Source organism: Hemitrygon akajei, chromosome 1 (genome assembly GCF_048418815.1).
Source record: "Hemitrygon akajei chromosome 1, sHemAka1.3, whole genome shotgun sequence".
In the NCBI taxonomy this organism is placed as follows: Eukaryota; Metazoa; Chordata; class Chondrichthyes; order Myliobatiformes; family Dasyatidae; genus Hemitrygon; species Hemitrygon akajei.
The window spans coordinates 219675209-219689748 of record NC_133124.1 but is presented as its reverse complement, the minus strand read 5'-3'; the positions used below and the strand labels follow the sequence as shown (position 1 = coordinate 219689748).

General features: G+C 44.5%; 1 protein-coding gene across 5 annotated transcripts in view; it reads right to left on the bottom strand.

Annotated features, from left to right (window-relative positions):
- dbnlb (drebrin-like b) overlaps window positions 1–14540 on the bottom strand; it is a 55512-nt gene that overhangs the window by 15900 nt on the left and 25072 nt on the right. For all 5 annotated transcript variants that reach the window (XM_073061763.1, XM_073061787.1, XM_073061770.1 and 2 more), the window contains exons 3-8: window positions 14062–14174; window positions 9895–9969; window positions 6866–7012; window positions 4038–4115; window positions 3279–3430; window positions 1962–2016 (exon numbers count right to left, since the gene is read on the bottom strand). In XM_073061763.1, coding sequence (XP_072917864.1) covers window positions 1962–2016; window positions 3279–3430; window positions 4038–4115; window positions 6866–7012; window positions 9895–9969; window positions 14062–14174 — 620 coding nt within the window. The remainder of the gene's footprint in view (window positions 1–1961; window positions 2017–3278; window positions 3431–4037; window positions 4116–6865; window positions 7013–9894; window positions 9970–14061; window positions 14175–14540) is intronic.

The window sequence follows — 14540 nt, the reverse complement described above, 5'->3', positions numbered from 1 at the left end:
AGGATTGTATACGGTGATATACGTGTACTTTGATAATAAATTTACTTTGAACTTTGATAATCGGCTCTGGTTTTGCTGAAGTTGAATGAGAGATTGTTGTCGTGGCACTATTCGGCCAGATTTTCAATCTCCCTTCTATATGTTGTTCCGTCACCACCTTTGATTCAATAGTGTATCAAAAAGGCAATGTCTTGGGAATGTGGGAGGAAACTGGGGCAAATAAGCACCGTCAGAGGCAAGGGATCAAACCCAAGAGAGTATCTACCAGCTGTGACACTGAGCTGCCCTCAGACCGCTGGTTCAAAGCTTTGCTCAAGTGTTGGTGAGTGGGCAACATGGACACATTCCAGGAGAGCCACAGCCAGACAAACCTCTTGCTACGAGGAGCACAATTCGACTTAAACCTCGAAATGGTCACTAGTGCAACACTCACAGTGTTGGCTTAGACTAGTGGGGCTGACAATTTGGAGTGATGCTTGAATTTGCAATGTGATAATTTTTCAAAATTTATTTACTTAGAGATACAGCACTGTAACAGGTCCTTCCGGCCTGATGAGACGGCACCGCCCAATTACACCCATGTAACCAGGTAACCTACCAACCCGTACGTCTTGGAATGTGGGAGGAAACTCATGTGGTCACAGGGAGAATGTATAAACTCTTTACAGACAATGACGGAATTAACCCGGGTCGCTGGTGCTATAAGGGCATTACACTAACTGTTACACTACTATCCGGATCTAACAGGTCCGAGCTAACTGCATCATGCCAACTCCACATCCGCCTTGGGAGTGTCTGATGGACACTGCAAGAAGTCCAGTTTGTTTCTGACCCATGAAGTTCCAGTCCAAAGAGTGTGTTTAATTAGAAAAGTGCAAGACATTTTACTCTGAATCTCAATTATGCTGTCCCTGCCCTAGGAGTGTTAAATGGGAGAGAGATATTCACTCTTCTTCTAACTTCTGATCAAAAGTTCAAAGTACATTTATTATCATGGTACTGAGCAAAAGTCTTAGGCACATATAACTAGGGACCCCAAGACAGTTACACAGTACTGTATTTATCAGAGTGAGTTTGTAAATCAAATTGACCTTGTCTGGTGTCTCAGGGCTGGGTGTATCAGGGCTGGGTGTCTCAGGGCTGGGTGTATCTGTGCCCTGAGACACCAGACAAGGTCAATTTGATTTCAAACAATTGGTTTATTGATCATTACAGAACATCTCTCTGGTTCATCCCACTCCTTCTGCTCTCTCTTTCTCTTTTCCCAACCATGATTCCCCGGTCCCTCCCTGCCCCCTTTCTATTGTCAGTCCACATTAGAGACCCATATCAGAGTCAGGTTTATCATCACTCACATATGTCATGAAATGTGTTTTTTTTTGGTGGCATCAGTACAGTGTAATACATAGAATTACTACAGCACTGTGTCAGTGTCCTAGGCACCCTAGTGATATATATGTGCCCAAGCATATACAACCATGAGAATAGCCTTCTTGCAGGCACCCACAAAACCAAAAAACAAATCACAAAGACCAGCAAACATCCAATGTGCAAAAAAAAATTGTGCAAATATTAAAAACTGTAAACAGATAACACAGAGAAGATGAACTGCAGAGTCCCCACATACGAGTCGACAGCCGGGGTTCCCAGTCTGTGGTCCACAGCCCCCTTACTTAATAGTACTGGTTCCATGGCATAAAGCAGGCTGGGGATCCCTGGTCTACAGGCTGCAGAGTCAGTTCAGCACGGTGAAATACTTCATGCAACAGTGTGAAGGAAGTATTAGAAATCAGAACGCAAAAGAGGAAGAAAGTGCTCTGCTTCCTGTGCAACATGTTATACAGTTTTAAGCTCCACCTTTCCACGGACAAACTTCAAGCCAGTCTGGCAGTCAGTACTCACTGCCTTCACAGAGGGACCTCAGTTACACAGAGTTCTCCAAAGTGAACGGTCACACTCACCCAGCGCTGCTTATCATCTTCACGGCTTTCGGACTCTTGTTTCTTCTGGAACTGCCTGAATCAAAGGGTTAAGTGCCGAGTAAATATAGGTTGGTCACAGCAGTTTTTTCATTGAGGAACTTCCTTGCTTCTCTTTGTGCTACACATTATGCAGTTGTTTTATAATCCACATTGAGTACACGAGCACCTGACCACCAGTTGTATCCAGAATGGTTAACATTATGACAGGTACCACCCCACCTCCGCCTGCAGGTAGCACTGACCCAAGACAGGCAGCACCTTGGATAAGCATCAATTGCTTGTATTTCTTGCAAAAACCCATTGGGACAAATCATGCAACAACCTGCAAGACACTGAGCTCATGATCACTCACAATTCAGAGCACAATATTGCTTCGAGTAACATGCTGAATGCAGTTTTCAAGGAACAGAATGGAATTGCTTGTTGACCGCCACCTGAAAACCTATGATCCTCAGCTCAAAGGGGAAGTTCAGGTGCTTTTCCAGAGCCAGCTGGGGTATTTCAATGGCACCAATTTTGGCTGTCAACAGGTGGGCTACCTGCTGTAATGATAACCATGATCGATGAGGCTCTCCAGTCTACACAGAACTGCCTGACTTCACCGGGTGCTGGTGTGCTCAATGTGGATTCTGGACAATGGATCACGTCACATTGCACTGGTTTCTAAGAACCAGTAAGAGTGACATAGCTTAGCAAGGTAGCTCGATAATGAGAAATTGCTTGCAGATGTAACACTAGAAGCCATTGGAAACATCAATAAATCGATAGTGAGAATGTTTCCTATAGTGGGGGAGTCTAGGACTAGAGGACCCAGCCTCAGAATACAAGGACATCCCTTTAGAACAGGTGGAGGAATATTTTTTAGCAAGAGGGTGGTGAATCTGTGGAATTCATTGCCACAGACAGCTGTGGAGGCCAAGTCATTGCATGTATTTAAAGCGGAAGTTTACAGGTTCTTGATTAGTCAGGGCGTCAAAGTTTACAGGGAGAATGCAGGTGAATGGGGAGGAGGGGAATAATACATCAACCAAAATGGAATGGTGGAATAGACTCGATGGGCTGAATGGCCTAATTCTGCTCCCCTGTTTGATGGTCCTATGGAGAGTGGTTGAGTTGAAAGAGAAGGAAAGAGAAGCTAAAGCAGAGAATTCTCACCTGAGTTTGATGGGCACTATGACTGTTTCTAAGCTGTGTATTCTGAGTAATTACATTAAAAAAAAGGATGTCTACATTTCCTAACCCCTGCTCGAGCTCAGAATCATTCAAGGAAGGGAGAACACCAGGCGAAAGACTCACCTCTGCTGGTCAATCTGACTAGACTTCTCTCTGAACTGCTTCTCCCTCAGCTCGGATTCTCGTCGCTCCCTCTCCTTGCGCTCCTTTTCCAAGCCTTCCTGTTCCAGTGCCTTCCGCTTTTTATCTTCTTCCCGTCGTCGTTCCTCATCTCTCTAACAGGAAAAAGGGCTCATTGTCATTTTGAGCTCACAGTATCCGAAATGTGCACTAAGGATCAATAGGGTGGCTGTGGTGCCAGGAAGAAATTGCTGAAGTTAGAAAAATCGAAGTTCATGCAGTCAGGTTGATGCTACCCAGAAGGAATATGAGGGGTGCTCATTGTTGCCATGAGGCAGAGCGCTGGGAAGTTCTGGCCACAAAACACACCCTCCTCTGAGACAATGGGCCATTTATCACCCAGCCACCTGTGCAGAGTAGGCGAACTTTGTCAAATCAACGTGGCCGTGATTGCACACCGACTGACTCACATGGGCATCTGAACTTATAGATGTTCCTAGACCAGGTAAGGACTTACCTTGAAACACATCAGGAGCCAGTTTGGGGATTCCATAACAAACTGACTACTTTGTTTTAAATCCATTTGGCTTTAGAGTGGGCTCAAGATTCTGAAACAGGCATAGCACGACTAGAATTCGCAATCTCAGGATTGAGCCATTTAGACAAATGGATAGCTGATGCAAGCTACAATCGATTATCGAAAATCACATGACCACCGTATCTATTCTTCAGAAATACTCCCCTGCCAGACTAAAGACTCACCTCCGTCTGTGCCCAGAAGCTCTCCTTGTCCGCACTTCGGATTTCTGACATTGCATTTGTCTTCTTATAAACTGAGCCCTGAGTGGACAGAGAACATGGTTAGTACTGTCAATAGCATTGATCCCGAAGTGCACTGACCGAATGATGAAGACAGAAGGATGTATAGCACCATCTCTGTGTAATGGAGTCAAAGAACACAAGAAACAGGCCCTTCAGCCCATCTCATTTGTGCCAGCCAGATCTCATTTACCTGCACCTAGCCCAAAGCCATCCATACCCCTCTCTCATCCACGTACCAATCCGAACTTCTCTTAAATGTTACCATTGATCTCACATCTATCACTTCCACCGGTGCTTGTCCCAGCCACAAGTTTCCCCTCAGGTTCCCTTTAAATATTTCACTCATTACCCTTAGCCTATGACCTCTAGCTCCAGTCTCACCCAACATGGGAGGGATAACATTTGTCTGGTCAAGCTGCATGCAGTAAACACCCAAAGGTGATCAAAATTACATCACTGCAGGACTGCTGCTGACAACTTCACCCACAAGAAAGCAGCATCCATCAAGTTCCATCAACCATCCAGGCCGTGCTCCTTTCTTGCTGCTACCATCAGTAAAGGAGCCTTGGGTCCCACACCACCAGGTTCAGGAACGGTTATTACCCCTCAACCATGAAGTCCCACACCACCAGGTTCAGGAACGGTTATTACCCCTCAACCATCAGGTCCCACACCACCAGGTTCAGGAACAGTTATCACCCCTCAACCATCAGGTCCCACATCACCAGGTTCAGGAACAGTTATTACCCTACAACCATCAGGTCCCACATCACCAGGTTCAGGAACAGTTATCACCCCTCAACCATCAGGTCCCACACCACCAGGTTCAGGAACAGTTATTACCCCTCAACCATCAGGTCCCACACCACCAGGTTCAGGAACGGTTATTACCCCTCAACCATCAGGTCCCACATCACCAGGTTCAGGAACAGTTATTCCCCTCAACCATCAGGTCCCACATCACCAGGTTCAGGAACAGTTATTACCCCTCAACCATCAGGTCCCACATCACCAGGTTCAGGAACAGTTATTACCCCTCAACCATCAAATCCCACACCACCAGGTTCAGGAACGGTTATTACCCCTCAACGATCAGGCTCCTGAACCAGTGTGGACAACCACTCACCTCAATACCCACTGCTTCCACAATCTATACACTCACTTTCAAGGACTCTACAACTCGTGCTCTCTGTATTATTTATTGACATTTTTCTAATTGTTATTTGCACAATTTGTGTTTTGCACATTGGCTCTTTGCCAGTCTTTGTTATTTACTTTTTTTCATAAATTCTATTGTATTTCTTTGTTTTCCTATATATGTCTGCAAGAAAACGAATCTCAAGGTAGTGTATGGTGACAAAAACAGACTTTGGTAATAAATTTGCTTTGAACACGAGCTGAACAACAACCAGGCTGCTGACAGAACTCTGTTGCTGAGGCTGAGTTCCTCCAGCATCTTGCTTATGGTTCCAGATTCCATAATCTGCAGTTCCTTGTGTCTCCATGAGATCTGAACGTCTGACAGCAGGTTTTCCCTGAGGCCCACTTACACTGTTCAATACCCACCAGCCACGAGATGGGCAGGTCATCACCTGTGACCCTGTTGTGTCTCTACCCATCAGTAAGCAGGCCGAGAATGAAAGTCCCCTTCTCTTCACTGCCCATCAACTTCTTCCACTCTGTCATCAGATTTACCAATGGTCCACGAACAATCCATCACTGTACCATGCTTTTTGCAATAATTATTTTGTAATTTATAGTAAATTTTATGTCTGTGTTTTGTACTGCTGTTGCAAAGCATCAAATTTTATATCAGAAGTATTAGTTTGCGATCTCTCTACAAATTTGCTCCACTAAATCCTGCAGATTGTTGGGTGGGCTGTAATACAATCCAATTAACATGATCATCCCTTTCTGTTCCACCCATACACAGCCTCACTAGATGAGCCCTCCAGTCTGAGCACTGCTGTGACACTTTCCCTGATTAGCAATGCCATTCCTTCCCCTATAATCCCTCCTGTTCTATCACGTCTATAACAACAGAACCCCAGAGCACTGAGCTGCCAGTCCTGCCCCTTCTGCAACCAAGTCCACTAATGGCTACAATGTCATAATTCCGTGTGCTGGTCCATGTCCTAAGTTCATTTGCCTTACCTACAATACCCCTTGCACTGATCTAGATGCAACTCAGAACATCATTCCCAACCACGCTCAATCTTTCGATTCCTGTCTTTGTATGCCGGCTTTGTTGTGTATTTAATATTTAAGTAATGTTTGAGTAATCTTGTATGTATTGCTTGATTAAGCATTCTTGTCCATTTAAATAATTCATTACAAATGATATATACAAATACACAAATGCATACAGCGCTTCGCTCAAATTAAACTCTAAGTTCTCTATATATTTTCGGACTCAGTGTGTTTCCTGTGAATTAATTTAATGTTTTGAAGTTACAAAATATAATGGGCTTGATATACTTTCCCACAACCACTCCACTATCTGCCCTGCTGCTCTGGATCTCATCCCCTGCAACTCTAATTTAAACCACCCCCTCCTGTGCAGCACGAGTAAACCTTCTTGCCAGGATATTAGCCCCCTCCAGTTCAGGTGCCTTCCCTGGAAGAGAGCTCAATGATCCAAAACTCTGAGGCCCTCCCTCCTACACCATCTCCTTAGCTGTATGTTAAACTGTATGATCTTCCTATCCCTGGCCTCACTAGCAATGATCAGTTAATGATCATGAATCTCATTTTGGACACAAACTCACCACAGGTCCTTGTGGGTTTTTATCTTGGAAGCGGGAACTCTCCTTGTGGAAGCTGTAATTGGCACCAGAGGCTTTGGCAACCTTCTCGATAATTACCTCTGGCTCAACATCCTGGTCATCACGAGCATTGATGGTAACATGAGCTCCCTGGGCAAAAGGACATATTCAACAGGAAACCTTGCTTCAAGAGGTTGGTTTTAAGAGCATCTTAAAGAATGGTAGCTAATACTGTTCCCTTATTCAAAAAGGACAGGAAGGATAGACTAGGAAACTTCAGGTTAGTGAGACTTACACATCAATGGCAGGGAAATGATTACAAAAATTTCCAAGGGACAGGACTAATGTTCACTTGAATTAGGAGGAGCCACATGGTTTTATAGAGAGGGAATCCTCTCAATAAACTGATAAACAGAATAGAATCAGAGCACTACAACACACAAACAGGCCTTTCAGCTCATCTAGTCTGACAGCCTTTTGAGGAGGCAACTAAGAAAAATGATGAAAAGAGAGCAGTAAACATAGTTTTACTGGACTTTAGCAAGACCTTTTAAAAGGTCTGGCACAGTGGGCTGGTCCAGAAAGTAAGGGCACAAGGATCTAGGTATGTTGGCAAATTGGATGCGAATGAGTTGGTGATGGGAGGCAGACAGCAGTGGTGGAGGGGTGCTTTTCCTGACCAGAACTCTGTAAGCAGTGGTGTACAACAGGGATTGCTGCCAGGGGCCACTGCTGTTTGTCATAAATGATTTTGATGACGAATCAGTTGGACTGAAATACGTTTGCTGATGGCATTAGAATTTGAGTATTAGATGGCAAAAACTCGACCATAGAAGGTCCAAAGCCCATGTCATAAAAACCCAGAGCTACAAGAACACCAACAGAAGCTCCAAAGACCACATCGCTGGGAGAGGAAGGCTCTGACAGATAGAAGTTGTGTGGTGACAGCCGCAAATCCATGGAAGCCACAGGGCCAATCAACCTGCTGAGAGAGGCTGGCTGAAGAAAACGTTGTGACACGGTCTTGAAGCTGACACCAAGGGATAACTGAGAGGTAATGTTGCAGCTACATAGGACCCTGGTCAGGTCCCACTTAGAGTACTGTGCTCAGTTCTGGTCACCTCACTACAAGAAGGATGTGTAACTATAGAAAGGGTGCAGAGGAGATTTACAAGAATGTTGCCTGGATTGGGGAGCATGCCTTATGAGAATAGGTTGAGTGAACTCGGCCTTTTCTCCTTGGAGTGACGGAGGATGAGAGGTGACCTGATAGAGGTGTATAAGGTGATGAGAGGCATTGATCATGTGGATAGTTAGAGGCTTTTCCCCAGGGCTAAAATAGCTAACGAGAGGGCATACGTAGTTTTAAGGTGCTTGGAAGTAGGTACAGAGGAGATGTCAGGGGTAAGTTTTTTTACACAGAGAGTGGTGAGTGTGTGGAATGGGCTGCCGGTGACGGTGGTGGAGGCAGATATGATAGGGTCTTTTAAGAGACTCCTGGATAGGTACATGGAGCTTAGAAAAAGAGGGCTATGGGTAAGTAAGCTTAGGTAGTTCTAAGGTAAGGACATGTTCGGTACAGCATTGTGGGCCAAGGGTCTATGTTTCCAACTTGACAGACTGGCCCAGGACAGGGAACACTGGTGACCTCCTGTTGGTGGCCTATGCCCCAAAAGGGATGATGGGTTTACAACTATTAGATGGCAAATAAGATTGTGAAAGGATACAAAGGGATCATTTGGAAAGTTGGGCAGAGTGATAAAGAGAGAATTGAATCCAGACAAGTGTAAGATAAAACATTTTGGAACATCAAGTACTAACAGGACATTTGCAATAAATGGCAGGTCCCTCACATTGGAACTGTAACACAGATACACAGGCTGGTGTAGAAGGCATTTAGTAGGCTTGTCTTCAGAAGCCAAGGCAATGAGAATAACAGCAGGGATGTTGTGCTCCAGTTGTAGAAATATCGGTGCATTATGTAGCTCTGGTTGTCACACCACATGAAGGATGTGGTAGCATTAGAAAAGGTGGAAAAGAGACTCAAGGATTTTGGCAGGAGTGGAAGGTTACACATAAAAGATTGGATAGGATGGGTTTATTCTCACTGGAATACAGTACTGTGCAAAAGTCTTAGGCATCCTTGCTCTACACACATCGTTTGTATGGGTAACCAAGACAGACCAAGAATGTGCTGGGAGCAGCTCATGCGTTCCAGCACTAAAATAGCATGCCTACAGCAGCAATAACAAGTTAACAACAGCAAAACAAAAAGAGCAAAACTAGCCCGCTTCCCACTGTAAGGTTAATAAAATTACGAGGGGCATAGATAAGAGTACATAGCCTTTTTTCCAAGAATGGTGGAGACTAGAACTCTAGGGCAAATGTCTAGGGCGAGAGATGAGGGCCTGGTTTTTCCACACAGAAGGGCAGTTATCTGGAATGAGCTGCCAGAGGAAGTAGCAGACATGGGTACAAAATGGGCTAGTAGGTTCACTGGTCATGTGGGTTTAATTGGACAGTGTGTGCTTGTTGGGCCAGAAGGGCCTGCTATTCGCTGTATCTCTAAATAATGTTTAAAAGGCATTGGGTAGGAATTTGAAGAGGAAAGGAGCAGAAGCACACGGACCAGTGCAGTCAGATGGGATCAGCTTTCATAGGCACTATGGTTGGCATGGACCACATGGGCTGAAGAGCTCTTTCTGCACTCCACAATCTATGATTATATGACTCCACGCCCAGACGCCAGAGTGAAGTTCAGAAAGCTTTAGAGGACAGTTGGATGGGAACAGGTTAGAGAGACAGAGGTATCCAAACAGGCTGAGAACTTCAAACATCAATGCAGTGCTGAATCAGAACTCAGAGCAACCTGCAAGCAAAGAGTTGATGGGTAAATGGGATTTAGCTCAGATAGGATATGGGCAGCAGAATTCCTCAATGGCTGATGAATGCAGTGGATGGTAGGTGGGGAAGCCAGTAGGAAGAACACTAGAGGTAACAAGGTTGATGTGCAGAATTGGAGCAAAGCTTACCTTTAGAAAGCTGGCTATTGTGCTGACATGATTGGCACACAGTCCCTTCCTAGCATCCTTCACTCCTTCACCTGTCTAAAGAAAAATGGAAAGGTAAATGAACTTAGTATTTACGCAAGAGAAACAATCACATCGTTCATGTCTCTGTACTCAAAAAATCCACAGCTTCATGTGGCTTAGGCGCCCTGAGCATGCACAAGTTTAAAGAGCATGGCTTCTGTAGAAACCAAGAACCAGCAGGATTTAAGGACTTAGACCAAACAGCACCGTACAGGCCTTTCAGCCCACAATGTTGTACTGACCTTTTGACCTACTCTAAGATCAGTCTATCCTTTTCCTCCATTCTTCAATTATCAACGTGCCTGAGAGTCTCTTAAATGTCCCTAATCTATCTGCCTCTATTACCTCAGCAGAGTATTTCACACACCCACCACTTGTGTAAAAAACCTCCGACATTCCCCTCCCGTACATTCCTCCAATCACCTTAAAATTATGCCCCATCGTATTAGTAATTTTCACCCTGGGGAAAAAGTCTCTGGCTGTTCATTCGATCTATGTCTCTTATCTTGTGTACCACTCATCATCCATTGCTCCAAACAGAAAAGCCCAAGAAGCTTTGAAGAAGATTAAAATTTTACATGGTAAAATCCTTAAATAGTGGGGAAGGCAGATTGAGTGATGGTTAGGAAAGAGAAAAGACTCATTATTTCTTGGCTGTACACAGATTGATTGATTGTCCCATTGTGTCTGTCGATGACAGTCTGGATTTAGATTATGTGAACTGCATGAAGAAACCAGTGCGGAAGAGTTTTAAAATGGAAAAGCCATTGCAAAGGGACGATTCCAATCTCTCCACTGTGGAAGTCTGGGTGCAGTGGTACGAGTAATCGTCATAACTAGGGTGTCCCTTGGTTGCAATGAATGACCTTGATTACTCTGTGCCTTGTCCTGCCATTTGGTCTCCACAAAGCATTGCAGAACTGTCTTCCTGGCCATTAGATCTCACTGTTGATCTTATCCACCCAGTGTAACAGAGCAGACTTTGCAAGCAAGGACAAGCATGTCCCTATCTCACTGGAGTATGAAGCCTGCTGGCTACCTTCACCTGGTTTAGCCCATCTGTACTAGGGTGTGGGCACTGAGTGTCCAGTGGTGAATGAGCTGGCCCATAATGGACACGACAGGCACCAGAGGTGCTACCCCTCCATGGATATCCTGAGGATGTACACCAGCAGGACTGCTAAAACTGATCTCAGGCAGAAGAGGGAAAGTGGAATGAACACTATGGGGACACTATGCAAAGCTAGGATAACTCAACTGAGAAAGCAGTTCTCCGTAAGGAGTTTGCATGTTCTCATCACAAACGCATGGACTTCCTCCAGGTGCTCTGGTTTCCTCCCACATTCCAAAAATGTACAGGTTAGTAAATTGTGGGCATGCTACATGGGCACTGGAAGCATGGCAACACTTCCGGGCAGCCCCCAGCACAATCCTCGGATTGGGTTGGCTGTTGATACAGACGACACATTTCACAGCATATTTGACAAATAAAGGTAATCTTTAGATCTTTAGGCTTCAGGTTTCCTTCACTGTTGGAGGGGAACCATGACAAGGGCCGCGTGAAGATGAGTGAGGGGAGGAGCACAAAGTGGAGGACGTGCTTTGTTGGGTTTAGGTAAAGGGCAACATTTCACATAGCAGGTTCTGCAGTCTGTAACCAAGTAGCCCAAAGATGCACAGGTTAGTGTTATAAGCTGTGCGCACGCTACGTTGGTGCCGGAAACATGGCGACATTAAAGGTAAAAGATTATTAGCTTTATTTTTTAATGTTCAAAGTAAAATTTATTATCAGACTACATACATGTCACCACATACAACCAAGATTCGTTTTTCTGCAGTTAACAGTAACTATAAACAGGATCAATGAACAACACAGTGCAAATGCAAATATAAATAAATAGCAATGAATAACGAGCATGAAATAACAAGGTAAGGAGTCCTTAAAGTGAGATCATTGGTTGTGGGAACATCAGAAGTAGAATAAGTATAGTTATATCCTCTTTTGTTCAGGAGCCTGATGGTTGAGAGTGTAGTAACTAACTGTTCTTGAACCTAGTGCTATGAGTCCTGAGGCTCCTGTACCTTCTCCCTGATGGCAGCAGCAAGAAGAGAGCATAGCCTGAGTGATGAGGATCTTTGATGATAAATGCTGCTTTTCTACGACAGTTTCATGTGGAGGTGCCCAATGGTTGAAGGGCTTTACCCGTGATCTACTGGGCTCGATCCTACCTTTTGTAGGATTTTCAGTTCCAAGGCATTGGTGTTCTCACATCAGGCCATAACGCAGTCAATCAGTACTCTTTCCATCACACATCTATAGAAGTCAGCAAAGGTTTTTGATGACTTGCAGACTTCTGAGGCGCTGTCATACTTTCTTTGCAATTACAGTTATACGATTGGTCCAGGACAGGTCCTCTGAGATAATGACACCTAGGAATTTAAAGTTACTGACCCTCTCCTCTTCTGACCTTCCAATGAGGACTGGCTCTTGGACCTCTGGTTTCCCTCTCCTGAGGTCTACAATCAGTTCCTTGGTCTTTCTGACACTAAGTGAAAGGTTGCTGTTATGACATTACTCAGCCAAGTTTTCAATCAATGTTGATTCATTATTACTTTTGATAAAGCCCACAATGATGGTGTCATCAGCAAATTTGCACATGGTGTTGGGGCTGTACTTAGCCACACAGTCAAAGGTGTAAAGTGAAAAGAGCAGGGGGTAAGCACACATCCTCATGGTGCACATGAGCTGATGGAGATTGTGGGGAGGTTTTTGCCAATCCGAACTGACTGGGGTCTGCAAGTGAGGAAATCCAGGATCCAACTGCAAAAAGGGGGTATTGAGGCCTACGTCTTAGCGTGTACTGATTAGTTTTGAGGGGATGATGGTATTAAATGCTGAGCGGCAACTGATAAAGAGCACCCTGGTGAACGAGTCTTTGCCACATGTACAATGAAACAAAATTTCAAACATTCTGTGATGGTATAGGAGTGCATCAGTGCCCACGGCATGGGTGAGTTGCATGTATGTGAAGGTACCATTGACTCTGAGGCATATATTAGGATTTTAGAGAGACATAAGTTGCCATCAAGGCGACATCTCTTCCCGGGACGTCCATGCTTATTTCAGCAGGACAATGCCAGACCACATTCTGCACGGGCTACAACAGCGTGCCTTTGTAGACACAGAGTGCATGTGCTTGACTGGCCTGCTGCCAGTCCAGATCTATCTCCTATTGAAAATGTATGGCGCATCATGAAGAGGAGAATCAATGGAGACCACGGACTGTTGAGCAGCTGAAGTCTTATATCAAGCAAGAATGGACAAAATTTCCAATTGCAAATCTACTACAATTAGTATCCTCAGTTCCAAGATGATTAAAAAGTGTTATTAAAAGGAAAGGTGATGTAACACAATGGTAAACATGCCTCTGTCCCAACTTTTGTTGAGTGTGTTGCAGCCATCAAATTCTAAATTTGTGTATATTTACAAAATACAATTAAGTTGGTCAGTAAAACGATTGAAAATCTTTTCTTTGTACTTTTGTCAGTTAAATAAAGGTTCACGTGAATTAACATATCACAGATTTTTGTTTTTATTGCATTTTGGAAAATATCCCAACTTTTCTGGAAATGGGGTTTGTACGTGTTAATCTTTATCATTATTAAGCTGTGCACTCTTTGACCTGGCTCACAATGAAAGATGAGGTTATGTGAAGCTTTCACAGAGTGGTAGACACGTGGCTCCTTCAGAAGAGGTAGGTTCAAGTGCAGCACAGCGGGGTAGTGGTTAGCACAATGCTATTACAGCTTCAGGCATTCCGACGCCATCTGCATGGAGTTTGTACGCTCACACTGTGAATCACATGGGTTTCCTCTGGATTCTCCCGATTGCTCTCACACTCCAAAGATATACTGGTTGGTAGGTTAATTGTTCATTGTAAACTGTCCTGTAATTAGGCTAGGTTTAAAAAATCGTTGGGTTACTGGGTGGTGTAGCTCGTTGGGACAGTAGGGCCCGCTCCGCAATGTATCTCTCAATTAAGTATAAAGTACGGCATTCCAGTGCAGTCAGTGAACAGTAACTCTCCCAAACAGATCCACACTTACCCAGTTTATCAGGACGCACTTGGGCAGCCCTGAATTGGGGTCTTTCACTCTGCAGAAAGCGTACATCACCTTCCCACTGTTCAGCTCTTCCACCAGTTCCTCAAGGCCCCCATCTGAAAATGCCAAGAGGATTGGTCAGAATAAACAGCCAACAGTGTTGGAACTGCTGGCAAAATGGGATTATGAGCCTTGGTCCGTGGAGTACAAAGTATGGAAAGGTCGATCAATGGGAGAGGAAAGGTTGAATAGGTTCGGGCTTTATTCCCTGGAGCATGGGAGAATGAGAAGAACTTGACAGAGGTTTACAAAATTACGAGGGTATAGATAAATGCAAGCAGGCTTTTTACATCGAAGATGGGTCAGACTAGAACTAGAAGTCATCGGTTAAGGGTGAATGGTGAAAGATTTAAGGGGAACATGAAAGGGAACTTCTTCACTCAAAGGGTATTTAAAGTGTGGAACAAGCTACCAGCAGAGTG